Consider the following 17,753-nt stretch of genomic DNA (forward strand, 5'->3'; position numbering starts at 1 on the left):
TTTCACTTTATATCAGACAATGAACTAATTTCCTTAATATTTAAAGAACTCTTAAAAGTTGATAAGAGAAAGAATAAGAAAAATAAATAAGGCTTATGAACAGTTTACAAAAAAACAAATCCGAAGGTTTTTAAACATGCTCAGCCTTACTCAGGATAAAATAATTACCAATATAAACTACAATGAGATACTGTTTTTCACCTATCCAAATGGAAATAAACTCAGTGTTTAATATGTTGTTGAGGCTGAAAGAGTGTCTATTAAAATAAACTCAATGAAGACAATTTGGCAATATTTATTAAAATCTAAATCACTTCTATGTATCTATCCTACTGGTAGACTCACCACATACAAAGTAATGTGTCCAAGATTGATTATTGTAACATGTTGTAACAGCAAAAGACTAGAAAGCACCTAAAAGTCTATCAGTACAATACTGGTTAAAATATAATGTATCTAGTAACAGGATGATGGGATTTAAGGAGGGCAACATGAAGTATGAGCACTGGGTGTCATATGCAACTGATGATAACTGAACTCTGCATTTGAAACTAATGATGACTATATGTTGGCTAATTGAATTTAAAGTTATATATATATAGTATATATATAGTGTTTAAGAGAATGAGGGACATTTTTACATCTAATATGGAAAGGTCACCAAAACAAGTGAAAAATATTAAGGGAAAAGGAATCAAGGTGAAGAGTAGTGCTTACAGGGGCACCTGGATGGCTTAGTGGTTGAGCATACGCCTTTGGCTCAGGTCATGATCCCGGGGTCCTGGGATTGAGATCAGGCTCCTCGCAGAGAGCCTGCTTCTCCCTCTACCCATGTCTCTACCTTTCTCTCTGTGTCTCTCATGAATAAATACATAAAATCTTTTTTAAAAAGAAAAAGGAGTCATGTGTATAATCACTACCATTTGTTTTAAAAATGTGTTTATAAGACACATTGAAACGTCTAAAGATAGACACAGAAACCAATAAAAGTGGCAAACTGGAAACAAAGTGGCACCTGAGCAAATGGAGGATAGGAGTAAGGAGAATTTGTACTGTAGATCTTATCATAATTTTTTTTAAGATTTATTTATTGAGGGGGAAGGCTAGAGGGAGAAGGGAGAGAATCTCAAGCAGACTTCCTGCCCCACGCCCACCACACTGAGATCATGACCTAAGCCGAAATCAAGAGTCTGATGCTCAACCGACTGAGCCACCCAGGTGCCCCAACCCCATCATAATTTTTAAAATCTTGAGTAATGACAGTATTACTTATTCAAAAAACAACACAAAGAGAATACTTATATAAAAAATCAGGTTCTGGTTTTTGCTTTTTTGCTTTTTTGCTTTTGTTTTCTAGGTTACAATGCCATTTGTGTTTGTCTTTTCACCAACTCTGCCCAAAGACCAATTTGTAGATCTCAGCCCCAGGCTACTCTGGTGGATTGACTCTTGTCAAGCTGTGCTCTCTAGTTAGCTCAAATTACATATTCAGGTCTGACCATTGCTTTGGGGTAAATGCTGTCAAGCTAGTAACTCCTACATTAAACACACAATAATTTTTTTTAAAAATCTTAGTTGAATATTTTGCTATAAATCAGTGATTCTCAACTATGGGCAATCTTCCTCCAGACAGGGCTGGCAATGCCTTGGAAGACACTGTTGGTAATCAAAACCAGGAGGGTGTTTCTGATACTAATGGGGAGAGGCTGCGGATGCTGCTAAATATTTTATAGTGCACAACCCCCACAAGAAAGAATTATTTGGCCCAAAATAATCACTAGTGTTTTGGGTATCAAAATCTGTTAACACATCTCTTACAAACCATAAGGTAATAATTATTTTATAAGCCACAGTAGAATCTAGTGCATTTGTTCCATTAGGGACCCTGCCAAAGGAATAACTGAATGGATCTCTGACAACAGGAAAACTAGAAAAATGACGTCCAACTGCCACAAATCACCTTTAAGACCATTCTTTGTCTTTTTCCAGCCCATGACCCTGTTCCAGATTCAGTTCCTGAATGCCGTTGGAGATCTGTTGGATCTAATTCCCTCGTTTTCTCCCTCAAAAAATTCCAGCCTGAAGGTTTTTAAGAGATGGGACATGGGACATTGCTCTGCTCTTATTAAGGTGAGACACATAGCAGCCTCTCTCTTTTTTCCTTGCTCTGGTCCACACAGGCTTTTTCTATATGTCTCCCCAAGTGTGTATCCACACTCCACGTCTCTGGCTCGAGCCATCTATCAGCTCCTGGTTCCTCTATCTAGAAGTTAAGAACTGGAAGGAGCTGATAGAGGGAGTTGTAAGTACAGGATGTTACCTATGTTTCTTCCACCATTCTTCCCATGCGTTTTGAATCTCCTGCTCCCACCTCCCACAGTCTTCCATTTTAGATACTTAAAGGACACATTACAGGTTAATGTTTTGTCCCTTGGCCATATTTTCAGATAATATAGCAATGAAAACCCAAATTGACACAATCCCTGGATACTTCCTACACTTGTAGTCAGTGATCTATATACATCTGCGTCATTCACTATGATTCTGGCTATAGGTTCTTCCTGGATTTGAGAACATCTTTTTTGCTCACTCAAGCTGGTATACATACGCAGCCATGCTCAGGATATATAAACACTGGGACTTCAACATCAAAGATAAAGACACCAGCAGTAATCGCCTCTCTTTCAGCAGTTACCCAGGTAAATAAATTTAGAGGGACACCCAAGTACTCTGAGTATTATTTCAGAATGCAACCTTGGTGATTCAAAGTAACTGGAATGGGAGAAGAAATCTTTAAGAGGTCAGTATGCATGAATGAAAATTGATTTTCAGAATGCCTCTTGATGGAATACAGCACTAGTGCTTTTATTTAATGGGATGGTGTGGACAAAGTTAATAGCTGCCAAAAATTCACTTCAACAAATTCCGAGTGAGGTACAAGGCACTTTACTGGGCTCGGCGGTGGAAGCCAGGATCGGCGACAGAGAACCTGCTCTCAGTATCTCCTCAAGGGCCTGTTTCTCTTATTCATCACAGTATCCACAGAACTTAACCTTGTGTGTGGCACCTTGTACTTAATCCATTTTTGCTGGATGAATGGATGAGTGAATATGTAAGCTTATAAATCTCACACTAGCAAGATAAGTACAATACAGATAAAAATAGTATTATTGCCGGGTACTTTGTGTGCTACAGCAGGAACGTAAGGAATGTTATGAGTATTCAAAAGAGGGTCAGCTCACATCGGATTGTCAAGGAAAGGAAAGAGAGATTGACACTTGAGATGAATCATAAATGATGACTAGAATTGGAACAGGTAGAAATGGGTGGGAAGGACAGACTCTGTGGAATAGGAGTTGCAATCCCCTATTCTTAGAGGAGCCAGGCAGATGATGTAAAACGGATCAAGGGGGGCTGGTATAAGAAAATAAAAGTTCAAACAGTTATAGCAAACACATGACCCACTGAAAGGGCTCCAGGTGCTCAGCTCCCACTGTCTGTTGGCACTCAGCAGTATGGAAATCAGTGTTGCTAGATCCTCCAACTGCTGAAGATAGAAATATGGATTTAACAAAACCCACTGGGTGAACCCAACAAAACATATCTGCTAGCTGGAATCACCCCCTCAATTGTAGGTTTGCAACCTCTTCAGGGAACATCATGGGTAAAGAGAAGGAAAAAAATTCTTACTAAATATCTAATAAGAGTCCAACATGGATACAAGGTGGACACTTCTGACCTTTAATTACATATGTGTACCTTACAGGGTGGTTGTAACAACCATCTGTTGTATCTATGGACCTTTGTCAGAGTATTATCCCCCACTCCTGGTATTATTGTTCCTAATAGAATTAATACCATTGCATTAGGAATTCTGACCAGTGGCATAACTTGATATTTTTCTGTGTTTGTGACCTGACCCTTCCTTTCAAAACACTTTGATTTCATCTTTCTTGTTTCTTGCTTAACTGTTTTAGTATTGAGGGGGACTGGGCACTCGTCTCTCAGAGTTAGAGCGTGTTTTGATTCTTTGTATTCCTTTAGAATGAAATTTAAGAACTACAGGAGACTGAGGCGAGTCTAATAGTCATATTCTTCCCCTTATTTGTAATAAAATGCAATGTTCAGATGTTACCTGTACTGCTTTGAAATCTCTGCAGAATGATGTTCTTCCATAGTCTTAACAAACCTGGATCCCAAAGGTAGTGATGGGGAAGGACACGGAGGAAGTTCCTATGAAAGGTATAACACTGTTAACATTTGCACATATGTATATATATTTTCAGAATACATAGACACATAGATAATAGAGATTTTTTGAGCATTTAAACTGAGAGAAAACACTTTTTCTAACCCCAAAGTGTTTTTATAGGAACTTGTATAGCAATGTGATTCATATTTTAATTGGACAGTTTTGTTCTCAGTAGCAAACATGAAAAACATGTAGGATCTTATTTCTATTACAAAGAATTGTTTGATTAAAGGATCAGCCACTTTGGATTCATCCAATACATGTGGGGCTGAACTTTGCCAAGAACTTAATTCCATGTGTGCTGTTCATTCCAGAACAAAGCTGGATGGCTTGTTTGTGTGGTGGTGATGGGGGGGGGGGTGGAGGAGGAGGAGTGCCATCATAGATGGAGTGGATTAGGAGTGTGGTATCAGGACCCAGAGGCTGTTCGTGATATGAGCAAGGGTATTAAGAATTACTGAGTCAGAACAGAAGCTATAACAAGTCATGAAATATTTGCGACTTGGCTGAGGTACGTGTTTAAGTTGACAATAACTGGGCTGATACAGAAACCATTATACTAAAGATAAAAATAACTTTGACTATTTCAAATGCGCCTGTCCATACATTTACATTACATCATGAAACCCCACCCCACCCGATTCTGTGGAAGTGACCATCAAGATGATTGCCATGAAAAACACAAAGGCTTCAAGACACAAAGACATTTTTTTGTTCTGAGGTTGTCAAAAAGGAGAATGGTAGAGCTTGGACAGCTATAAACTGTTCCTCCATGGACAAAATCCAATGATTTTATTTTGGCAAGCCTCAGTTTTCTCATCTTTGGAATGAAACTAATATAAAGGCTTACTTCACAAAGCTGTAAACACTATGCAATTTACTTATTCATCTACAATTTTCTATGAAGTTGTTGTGTTAGGCAAAGTATTTATGATGGGAAATAGGACAGACATATTCACTATTCTAATAAAATTTGTATTCTGGTGAAAGAGACAAAAAAGCAATGATTAAAGCATAATTTGTGTAATAATAGGGAAAGACTACTTTGGGGATGTTGAGATAGTTTCCAAGAGAAAGTAAAATTCAAGTTGAGACACAAAAACAAACATAAATTGGCCCACAAATGGGAACAATGGGATGATAAAATGTTCTACGTGGGCCAAACAATGAGTGTAAAGGCCTGTAGGCAAGAAAAAAAAATGTGGAGAAGGCCCGAAGAGGAAATGGAGGATAATGCAAGACCACGAAAGTGGCAAGTGATAGAAGAGACATTAATAGATTTGCATTTTAGAATTACCTGGCCCATGAAAGGAGGAGGACAAAAGAAGCTGGCAAGAGAAGCCTGAGGCAATAATCCAGGTGCATCAAGCCACGTAAGGTTTTGTAGATGGTCAGTCAGTACGTGGATGGAAGATTGTGATCCATCATCAAGAAGAAAAAAATATCAACAATGACTGCTGAATTACTCTAACAATTCATGAATTTCATACTCCCGCATAAGAGAATAGAAGAAACAGTAGTAATCTAGCACACCCAGACTTATCTAAATCTCATGCTCTGTGTTCACCAGAGCCCTAGGTGACTCCATAATAAAAATGGAGGTGGTTCTGTCAAGGAAACTAATGTAATAACCCCTCTCTTAATCTAGATGAGGTAAGGTGACTTGGTAGCTTAATAGTCTCCATCCTTTCCAGACTGTTTTTTTAAAAACTGGGAAAGAATTTCCTTTATCCTTGGGGAAATTATTTCACCTGAAGATACTAACATGGTATGTCCTGAGAAAGTCAAAAGTAGATTACAAGTAGGCCAGGGGTTGATAAACCTCAGGACTACCCTCAGGCCCAGGTGAGTGATGGTTCTTCTTTGAAGTGCATTCCTCAAAATTTCCTAAGTGCCCCCTCCAGGACCTCAAGACCAGCCAGATTGGCAGTACTAGGGCATCCTGGCACTGGCCTGTGTCCCATGTGTGCCTTATTTAGGGGGTGCCTGGGGAGCTTAGGCAGTTAAGTGTCCAATTCTTGATCTCAGCTCAGGTCTTGATCTCAGGGTTGGAGCCCTCTTTAAAAAAAAAAAAAAAAAAAAAAAAGTTCCCAGCCCATGTGTGTCTTATGTAGGGAAGCACTTTTACAGAAATTTTCAAAATGCCCTCCTAGTGCCCAGGACCAAGAAGGATAGCAGAGCCATCAAGGTGAGGCTAAGCTGAGACAGGAACCCATGTGAGCTCTTCCCCTCCATCCCTACCCAAGCAACAAGATATTGCTCATCAACATAAGGGGCTCTGGGACTCCAGCCTCCAGGATGGCCCTGGTGAGCAGATCCTTTCTGCTGCCATCACAGTGTATTTTCTGCATGATTGTGCTGACAATGTTGGTGACATGATGATTTGAGTGGCCCTCATATCAGACACAACCTGTGTTCAGAGCTCTAGGCTACAGAGATTGCTCTTACCCTTGGGCTTAAGCATGTATGCGGACCTGGTTGTCACTGAAGTACCACGTCCTTTCAGCAGCACTGGAGGGTGGCAGAGGAGGCAATGAGTGAAAGTTACCCTGTGCTCCAGTGCGGGTCTCTCGGGACGGTCACCCCCCCCCCCCCCGCCCCACTGTCTCTGTAGCATGTGTTCAGTGGTCCTCTGGGGAGCGTTAGGCCTGACCCTTTTAAAGGCTCTTGAGAATTTTGCTCCACGACACAAACAGACCTTTGCAGCAGATGTCATGCCCCACAAGGCAATTTCCTATTCTCTCAGGTCAGTCTTCAGCTGGATGGACATTCCTTGTGGGATTGGGACTGCTCTTCTGGCTCCGCCCACAGGCTTCTCACCTATCCTGCCCATTGGTGGGGGTGTGTGGAAGGTAGGGTTTAGTCAGTATGGAAAGAAAGCACACTCTAGGAATGCAATGATTACAGCATAAGAAGTCCAAGAGAAGACAGACACAGACGGAAAATCTGTTATGTACGTTTATGCTATAAAATTCTGAATGGCGCTTTAATGACCAGAAAGGGAGTTCTCATTCACTCTTTTCTGGGCATTCTTGGTAAGATTTGCATCTGTGGTCATCATTAATAAGTACAGTAATGCTTTTTGAGAGAGTCCTTAGAAGCAAGTGTTCACAGGTGGCGTGATAGACTGCAGACTTGCAGAGTCATTAAGTAAATAGTGTTAGGGAACTGCAGAGGCAAAGAAATCTATGTTGTTTCAGTACAGACAGGTTACAAAGAGTCTTGGCTTTATTAATAATAACAATATTGCTACCTTTTTCCATAGTGGGCAATATAAAATTATTCAGGAACAATGCACCTAATAATAAAGAATGTAGAGAGTTAGTACCTGGACACCTTAAAAAATCTTTATGTGTGCTGATCAGACAATAGACAAGTATATTGGTATCTTTCTCTACCCATTATTCCAAATCTTCATTTATAAGTCTCTAATACCTCATATGGGCCTATGAATTTTGCAATCTGCCTTTTCATCAAATTGAGCCCTGCAAAAAATAATTCACCTGGGGCTCTGGAAGCTCTGGAAGGTAGCCCTGGATAACCTTGTTCTAGAAGCATCCCATCCGGTTTTGAATTGCCATGGTCTGTTTTACCTGACAACTGAGGAAGATAAAAGCCCTGTGCTAGCCCCCCTCCAGGATAAACCAACTATTGATTTTGGTTATGCAGTCAAGAGCCAAAGAAGTAAGACATAGAAATCCCATAGGGAATGGCAGCACTAAAAAGGTAGCTGATACTACTGTATGAAGACTTCACTGCCAAAAGGACTACTGATTTTGACATTGAATCTTTGAATAAATTCAAAGTAAATCAACATATCAGTAATACTAAGTCTTTCAATCCACAAATATTGTATCTGCATTTATTTAGGTCTTCTTTAATTTAAACAATACATTATAAAGGGTCTTGCATGCTTTTAGTTATTTTTATATCTAAATAATTTCTGATGCTACTATAATCAAAAATGATATTTTATTCCTTTTCCAGTTGTTCATTGCTTTTATAGTTTATCTATTGCTTCATAACAAGCCTCTTCAAAAATTAGAGGCTCAAAATAACAATAATCCGTATCTCATGGTTTCTATGGACCAGGAATTTAGATTAGGACACAGTGAGGATGGCTTGTCTGTACTTCTCTGTATCTGGGTATTTAGCTGCAGATGCAAAGACTGAGGGGCTGAAATCTACAAGAGCTTAACTGAAGCCAGAGGACATACTCCCGAGGTGACTCACTTACATGGTTGACAAGATGGTGCTGGCGAATCTGTTCCCCTCTATGTGGGCCTCTCCACAGGACAGCTCGAGTAACCTCATGGCAAGGTGTCTGGCTTCACCCAGACCAAGTGATCCAAAAGAACAAGGCAGAAGCAGCAATGCCTATTATGACCTAGTCTCAGAAGTCATACATGGTCACTTCCACCACATTCTATTCATTAGAAGCACATTATTATGACCAGCCCACATACAAGGAAAGGAAATTAGAATCTATTTTTTCAAGGGAAGAATGTCAAAGAATATATGAAAAATTTTAAACCATCACAATATAGAAATATGATTTTTTTGTGTATTTACTGTGTACCTTGAGACTTTTCTAAGTGCACTTGGTTCTAACAACCATTTTGTAGATTTCTTGGAATTTTTCTGTATACATAACCATGCCATCTCTGTGTAAAGACAGTTTTACTTCTTCCTTCCCTAATATGTCTGTTTTCTTGCACAATTGCATTGGTAGGACCTCCAGGACAATGTAGACTAGAAGTGGCATAAAAATCCTTTCCTGATTCCTGATCTTAGGGGAGAAGTATTCAATCTTTCACCATAAAGAATAATGTTAGTTGTAGGTTTATGGAAAATACCCTTTGTGAGTTTAAAGAAGAACACCCCTCCATTTTGTTTAATGTGGTTTTGTGAAATTCTCAGCATCTATTAAAATGACCATATATTTCTCCTTTACTAACATGGTGAGTTCCATTGGTTGACTTTCAGATGTGAAACCAACTGGACATTCCTGGGATTAACCCCATTTAGCCATAGTATTCTTTTTATTTATTCTTTAATCAACTTACTAATATTTTGTTAAGAATTTTTTCACTTGTATTTGTGAGAGATATTGGTCTGTGGTTTCTTGTAATAGTTTTGGTTTCCTGGTAGGCCTGTCCTTATAATCTGAGTTTGGATTTTTTTTTTCTTCTGTGTTTTCTGAAAGAGTTTGTGTAGGACTGCTCATTTTTTTTTTCTTAAATGTTTAATAGAAATCAATTAAGCTATCTAGACATGGGGTTTTTTGTTGGAAAGTTTTTAACTATGAATACAATTTCTTTTATTGATACAGCACTATTCTAATTCTTCTTGTGCCACTGTTAAAAATTCTTCAAGGAATTTGTTCATTTCTTCAAAGTTATCATGTTTGTGAAATGAGTAAAGTAAAATGACCTAAAGCTATTTATAGTATTTTCTATGAGCCCTTTAATGTCTGTATCTGTAATTAGGTCCTTTTAATCATTCATGGTACTATATCTTCTTTTTTGTTATTTAGTCTAGCTTGAGATGTGTCAGTTTTACTGTATTTTCAGTAAATACCCAAATTTTATTTTCATTGATTTCTTTCCTATTGTTTGTTCATTCATCCTCCTTGTTGATTTCCATTCTTATCTTTATCATTTTCTCTCTTGTACTTTGTGCTTAATCAACTTTTTTTCCAACAAGGTAGAATCCTACATAATTATCTTTCTTGCTTTCTACTAGAAGAAAATAAAGCTATAAATTTCCTTCTAAGCACTCCTTTCAGTGCATCTGACAAATTTTGATATGTTCTATTTTCATTTTCATTCCATTTAGAATATTTTATAATTTCTCACATGATTTCTTTGATCTGTGACTCACTTGGAAGTGTACAGTTTAATTTCCAAAAATTTGGAGACTTTCCAGATATCTTTGCCTTTTCCTTCTTATTTAATTTTGTTATAAGTAGGCTGGCTTTCCTTTGAGCTTCCTGATACCCAATGCATAATTTCTTCAGAGCCCATATTCATATTCCATATTCATTTAGTCCACATTTAACCTGCACCCCCAGAGCCAGCACATAGCTTTGCCCTTTGTAATCATTGAATAAATATTTATGGAAGCAAAGAAAGAAGAAAGAAGGAAAAAAGGGGAATGGAAAGAAAAAAGAAAAGAAGGGAGACAGATAATGGATGATGCACTCCAGTGTGAACAAGGGGGATAGAAGGGTAAACAAAGGAAAAGGTGGAGGTGAGGGCTGCCAGAGACATGATCTTTTCTCTACGTACTGCTCTCTCTTACAACTTTCATTTAAAACCAGGAGTCCAAGATGTGCAGGAATTGTTGTCAAGGCATTTCAGATGCAATCCTGTATGTTCAGCCTAGAGGTTGGACCTTGAAGCTACTTCTTGGTAGCTACCTTGGTTACAAATGACTGGAGTAGGACCTAACTAGTTTTATGGGATTTAGGTAGTCCTCAAGTTTTAAGTAAATTGATATAAACTTGTGTGTACTCAACTTGTTATTGAAATAAAAAGAAAAAACAGTATTTGTTTATTTCCTACTTATGTGCCTGCCACTGTGACTGGTGCTATGCTAAATATTTGGTGTGTGTGATGTCATTTAGTTTTCATGAAAACCTAACAAGGAGGATATTGTATCTGCATTTTCAGAAAAAAAAAAAAAACAGGTTCAGAAAAAAATAACATGCTCAAAATCACTAGATTCAGTGGTTGGGGACTGAGTTCAAACACAATATATCTGACTATAAAATATCCATTGTTTGTTGGTGTTGTTCTTTCAGAAACGATTCATTTTGCTTTTAAGTTAAAGGGTTAAAACTAAAAAAGAGCCATGAGCTCAAGACCTCCCAGGCACGCCATGGGGTGGAGCTTTTGCACAGGGAACAAAGCTGGAATATATTCAAAGTGTTTTAATTGAGGATTCCAGTAATAATGATTCCTAAGAGGCTGGGTCTTCAGGCTTAATTATCTGTAAGTGAGGTTCTCTGGAATGCACTTAGTGTGTCTCATCAAGACTGCAAGCATTGCTACTTTGCATAACATCCAGGCATCCCATCACCTCCCTCACACACATACACACACCCCTTGGACTTAAAATTCTCGGGGGAGATCGCTAAAAATGCAAATTCCAAAGAGCCATCCATAGAAATTCTTATTGAGTTGGTCTGGGCTGGAGCATTTGCAACAAACATACCAGGTGATTCTACAACACTGGATCCAAGCCCATCCACTGAGACTCTGGCAATTCTATTGGTCTGTAGCAAAGACTTTGCTCAGTCTTTTCTTGTATTAAGTTCAAATACTTTAAAGTGAGTGCACAGGAAGAAGAAAGAAGAGTCTCAAACCTCCAAGAAAATGTAGCTGCCTCTCTCATAATCCATAATGTTATTACCTGCCTAAATTACAAAATTGCCTTAGTATACAATAGTTACTTTTACTGATTTCATGTTACCTCTTTTATCTCAGATACTTTCATCCTAAAGCTGAAATATATACACTTTGAAAGTTCATACACACCAAGATTTATGTCTTCTGCTTTTTAAAAAGTAGAACCAAGGGAGGAAAAGAAATAAAAGTAGAACAAGGGTACCTCTTTCAAAGAATTGCAGATAGATTTTATAGCACTTCATTTCTGTTTTCTTAAGTGCCATTCTTTCATTCTCTGGCACCACCCAGGGAACTGAGGCCTTCCTTTGCCCAGGCCATACCTATCTCTCCCCACTCTACCCTGTTTAAACATGCAGCTCCCCATGACTCACTCTCTTTTTCATTGTTTCTACTGTATTTCCTCCATTGTGTGTGTTAAGAGCTGTTGCCATCTGCAAGACTACATATTTGTTCCCATCATGTCTGTCAAGTATTCAGTATAGTGGAAAAGGCATGTGTTGACAGTTAAGTCTTTGATTTATTCCTGAAAATGCTGTTTATTAGCTTTAAATGGCTGAGTATTTTAAAAAGTGGCTCATTGAAGTGCCATTTTGGTGACGATCAGATGGTGTTCTTCCTTCTAAAGCAAGGTGTTTGGTGTATGGTAGGTACACAGTCAATGTTAGTCACCACTATCTCCTCTTTCTTCCTTAGATTTAACAGTTATTTATTGAGCACCTACTCTGTGTCAAATCCTCTTTTTGGTGCTGGAGTGAACAAGACAGAAAAAGTCTGATGGAGCTTACATGCTATGGTATAGATGGAAAAGAAAACAGTAAACAAATTAACATAAAGTAAATAAGATAATTCATTATTGAAGAAAAACAGATTTCGTTTTGATGTGAATTATAACAGACTATGGATTAAATATAAAGCTGACTTCTTTATAGTCACTCTAAGTAATTTTTAAGAGACCTACTAATTCCTTTATGTGGACCACTGCAGGATATTCAGACTTTACAGTACAGGCTTTGTGTGCTTGAATGCACAATAGTATGAATCCTTCATTGATCACATTCCTACTGCAAGATTAGGCAGAAATGTGCTTAATAAATACTTCCTTAATTGAAGAATAATCACTGGAAGGAGAAGTGGAGATTGCTACCAGTTAGGAATCTTAGCAGGAAGACAAGCAAATAAATGCCATTCGGGAAGGTGGGAAGACTGAGTCCTTTGTTAAGCAGGCAAAATAAATGGCTGTAGGATTTTATGTCCTGGGATAATAGGGCTTCCCTTCCTAAGAGTGAGGAAGCAGAAGAGCCTCCAGCTGCTGCTGTAAAGCAGAGGTTCTGGTAGAGCTTGGAGGGGAGCCAAGAGAAGCCCGGAGGGTGGTCTGGGCATGAGCCTTCTGGAAAAATCTCCTGAAGGAATTCTGATATAGTCTCTGAATTGGGGATTACTGTGTAGTGCTGGGGACATACTCTGTGTGTCATACATGCTTATTCACTGGTTATCATGCTGGCTTAGAGACTCAGGCAGACAGCCTAGCACAGGTTGATGCTCTCCATAGGGCAGAGAAATGATACTGTCCCTCTTCAGTAGTGGGATGAAGTTAAGTGGAAAGACTGAGAGCATGGTACAAAATTATTTTGTTTTCCCTTAAAAGAGGAAAGAAAAGAGAGTCCCCAAAGGTCAGATGTGTTAAATCAAATGGCAGTAAGACCTTTTAAAACAAAATGTGTTATATAATTGGATTATTAATAAATTGTATCACTGCTTTTCCCACATAAAAAAACAATCTCCAAACCTTTGTGGCTTGAAACAATATGTGACTATTAATGCTTTTGAGTCCACAGGTCAGCTAAGTGGCTCTTTCTAGACACCTCAGCTGCTCGTGTTCATGCATCTGTGGTTGTCTGTGGAGTGGGTGTGCAGCCTTGCTGATTTTGGAAGAACTCCCTTGCATGTTTGGAGGTTGGTGGGCTAGAATTTGACCTTGGCTAAAATGGTTGGTCCTCCTCCACACAGTCTCTCACATAGAGACCAGACTCGACTGGACTTGTCTACAAGACAATAACAAGGTTCCAGGAGAGTAAGCAGCAATGTGCAAGATTTCTTGAGGCCTAGCCTCAGAATTCGCACATTCTATTAGCCGAAGCCAGATCCAAATCCAGCCCAGATTTAGGAGATACAGAAACAGACATCTTTGGATGGGAGATGCTGCAAAGTCACACTGCAGAGAATATGGAGGGTGTGTGTGTGTGTGTGTGTGTGTGTGTGTGTGAAGAAATGCAGCATAGCTATTTTTATAATCACAATCCATACTACTGACACTGAGTTGCATGTTACTTATGTTCTTGGTCAACACTGATTCTACTCTTTAGGGAAAAAATGAGTGTGTTTGGTCTTTGGAGCTTTAGAGAAGCTAATTAATGCAATATGGGAAATTGCACATTTTAAATGCCCCTGATAGGATACCAAAGGTACATTATTGTGCGAAACAATGGGTCTAAATAGCATCAGAGGGTGGTGATCACTTTATTGTTATGATTCAAGTGTTTTAAGTCTTGAAATTTATTAACCGTCAGTGTTCCCTTTTATTTCTTAATAAATTCAGCAATGAACTTAACATGAAATGTTATTTGCAGGCTGGCTTTCATTCTTGACTGTTTCACTTTCTCCTGATCTAAAACAGTCTGCCTTTCAAAACTGCTAATGATAGATAGAAGCAAGATGCTACCAAAGAGTATTTTTTTCTATGTAATGTTTCAGGACTTTGTCCTCCCACTCAGCCTTTTCCTTTTTTCATCTTAAACTCTAAACTATAGAATTAACCTTCTTGACTTGTTTTGCAGGCCAATTCACTGTCATTGTTCCAGAGTTCTGGGTGGCCTACGTTTTTCCATCTTTAGTAAATAATCTTGCTCTTGAAGGAACCACTGTGCCTTCCATGTTAGTATTATTCACACATATCAAAGAACGCCTGCCCTCTGGTGTTCATAGAGGTTGCTACAAGGAGTGAATTAGCAAGTTTATTATGCCAGAAATACGACATTCCACTTTATGGAGATTTTCTATCAGAGAGCTTGCCCAAGGTTGCCAAGTATGGTTGTGCAGTTTGAACACTGCAAAACAACCACAGCCTGAGAGGTGAATGGTCATTGAAATCCAACCCACACTTTGCTTGTGAAGCCATGTATCCAGTGTCCTGGCTGTATCTTCCAAGAGGAGTTGCCTATTAAAATTTCATTCAAGGGAGCCATCCACTCATCAAGCCTTATCCCACGTAGAGTGTGCAACTTTCTGTCATTTATGCAAACTTCTGATGGGCCGGTGACAGCCTTGTGGAGGTTCATTATGAGCTGGTTGGACACTGCCTTCATCATGTAACCTTCCGACTCAGAAATCTCTAGAAATTAAAATTACTCCATTAGCACTGAATGACATCACTTAGTCCCAGGTTATCAGAGGAAGGGAATAAGGAACAGAAGTGAAATATGAAGTGCCAAAGTTATTAGTTGCAATGCAGGGAACTGAAATGCAGGCTTTCTGACTCCCATTGCAGCTCTGAGTGCTTATCTTTAGCTTCAGGTGTTCCTATTATTTGATTGCACCCTACCTATCCCTACCAGGCCTAGAAGAGATGCAGAATGAATAAATGAATGAATGAATGAATGAATGAATTTTCAAATGTATTTTCTTTTTTTTATTTTAATTCCAGTGTAGTTAGCATGAAGTGTTATAGTTTCAGGTATATAATATAGTGATTCAACACTTCCATACATCCTCTTATGCTCATCACAAGCACCCTTCTTAATTTTTTTAAATTTTTTTTAAATTTTTTTTAATTTATTTATTTATTTATGATAGTCACAGAGAGATAGAGAGAGAGGCAGAGACACAGGCAGAGGGAGAAGCAGGCTCCATGCACCGGGAGCCTGACGTGGGATTTGATCCCGAGTCTCCAGGATCGCACCCTGGGCCAAAGGCAGGCGCCAAACCTCTGCGCCACCCAGGGATCCCCCACAAGCACCCTTCTTAATCCTCATCACCTATTTCATCCATCTCCCCACCCAGCTACCTCCCCTCTGGTAACCATCTGTTTGTTTTCTGTCATTAAGAGTCTGGTTTTTTGGTTTATCTATCTTTTCCCTTTGTTCATTTGTTTTGTTTCTTAAATTTCACATGAGTGAAATCATATGGTATTTGTCTTTGACTTATTTCACTTAGCATAATGCTCTCTAGTTCCATGTAGGTCATTGCAAATGGCAATTTCGTTCTTTTTGATGGCTGAGTAATATTCCATTCTATGTATATACCACTTCTTCTTTGCCCATTCTTCTATCAATGGACACTTGGGCTGCTTCCATAATTTGATTATTGTAGATAATGCTGCAGTAAACATAGAGATGCATGTATCCCTTAGCATTAGTGTTTTCATATTCTTTGGGTAAATAGTCTGTGCAATTCCTGGATCATAAGGTAATTCTATTTTTAATTTTTTGAGGAACCATGATGTCTTCCATAGGAACTACACCAGCATGCATTCCCACCTACAGTGCACAAGGAAGGGCTACTTTTTCTCTACATCTTTGCTAACACTTGTTCCTTGAGTTTTATTTTAGCCATTCTGACTGGTGTGAGGTGATATTTCCTTGTAGTTTTGATTTGCATTTCCCTGGTGATGAGTGATGTTGAGCATCTTTTCATGTGTCTGTTGGCCATCTGTATGTATTCTTTGGCCAACTATATTTTCTAATGATTCTTGGCCTCAACCTCCCAAACTTCCAATCTCCTAGGCCATATCTATTCCTGCTGTACATCTTTGTTCATACCTGTGATGGCCACTGCTCTCTACCTAGTTGACTCCCTTTTTTAAAGATTTTATTTATGTATTTATTTATGTATTTATTTATTTTTAAATATTTTATTTACTTTTATTCATGAGAGACACAGAGAGGCAGAGGCACAGGCAGAGGGAGAAGCAGGCTCCCTGCAGGGAGCCTGATGTGGGACTGGATCCCAGGACCCCGGGATCACACCCTGAGCCAAAGGCAGATGCTCAACCACTGAGCCACCTAGGCATCCTATTTATTTATTTTAGAGACAGAGAGCATGAGTTTGGGGAGGAGCAGATGGGGAGGGAGAGAGAGGGAAAGAACCTCCTGCAGAGTCTGCATGAGCACAGAGCTCCATGCAGGCTTGACCTCACAACCATGAGATCATGACCTGAGCCAAATCCAAGAGTCAGATTCTTAAAGGACTGAGGCTCTCGGTGCCCCATAGTCAAGCCCCATAGTCAACTCTTATACAAGCTTCAAGACTCAGTTCCAGATCTACTTCCTCCATGAAGCTTTCCTCCTCTAGCCTTCACTAAGCTAGAAGAAGGAGAGCCATAAAGGCTGAGTGTAGGTGTTCACACTTGTTGGAAAGAGCACTGGACTGGTTCAAGGACCTGCATTCTAAGCCCAGGTCTGTCAGGAGCTGGCTGTCTGGTCCTCGAAGATGCCCTCACCTCTCTGAGCCTCATCTTATTTTTCCCGATTGCAAAAGCATCAGATACATTGGTGTTCCTCCATGTGTGGCCTAAATAGTGCTGGTGAGGTGGTAGTAGGTGGTTCATGGATAAGTAATTTTGCATGTTAGTAGAAACGTATTTATTTTAATGTGTTTTCTGAGGAGAAAAAAAGCAAAAACATTAATTCCACAGTCCCTCAAATATTATTGTATGTGGCAAGTTAAGTATTTTAAGTTTGAAAAGAGAGTTAATTTAAGGAAAAATAGGAAGTAAATAATAGTACAAGTAATCAGATATGGCAGAAATGATAAGCTGTATTAATTAAAATGGTGGCAGTTTGGGAAGCTCCAAAGGAGGTTTTTACCTTGGTCATTTCTAACTCTCTCACTGGGCCCTTCTCTGATGCTTGTTCACCACTGACAATTCATCCATCACAACTCGTTGTTGGTGTCAGTGTATCCTCTCTCATTGGTATAGCTGTATCTGATGTACTTTGCTTTCCACCACAGTCATCACACATAAAGCACAAAATAGGCCTTTAAAAAAGACTTGTGGCTTTACTGATATTCCTGTATTGCTACCAACATGTATA

At 39.0% G+C, this 17,753-nt stretch overlaps 1 protein-coding gene across 1 annotated transcript in view; it reads left to right on the forward strand.

The window, feature by feature from the left end:
• Positions 1-17,753, forward strand: part of PLBD1 (phospholipase B domain containing 1) — a 51,888-nt gene that overhangs the window by 25,632 nt on the left and 8,503 nt on the right. Inside the window, exons 5-6 of the mRNA XM_072765988.1 lie at positions 1,990-2,130; positions 2,555-2,699. Coding sequence (XP_072622089.1) covers positions 1,990-2,130; positions 2,555-2,699 — 286 coding nt within the window. The remainder of the gene's footprint in view (positions 1-1,989; positions 2,131-2,554; positions 2,700-17,753) is intronic.

This window comes from Vulpes vulpes, chromosome 8 (genome assembly GCF_048418805.1).
Source record: "Vulpes vulpes isolate BD-2025 chromosome 8, VulVul3, whole genome shotgun sequence".
Taxonomy (NCBI): Eukaryota; Metazoa; Chordata; class Mammalia; order Carnivora; family Canidae; genus Vulpes; species Vulpes vulpes.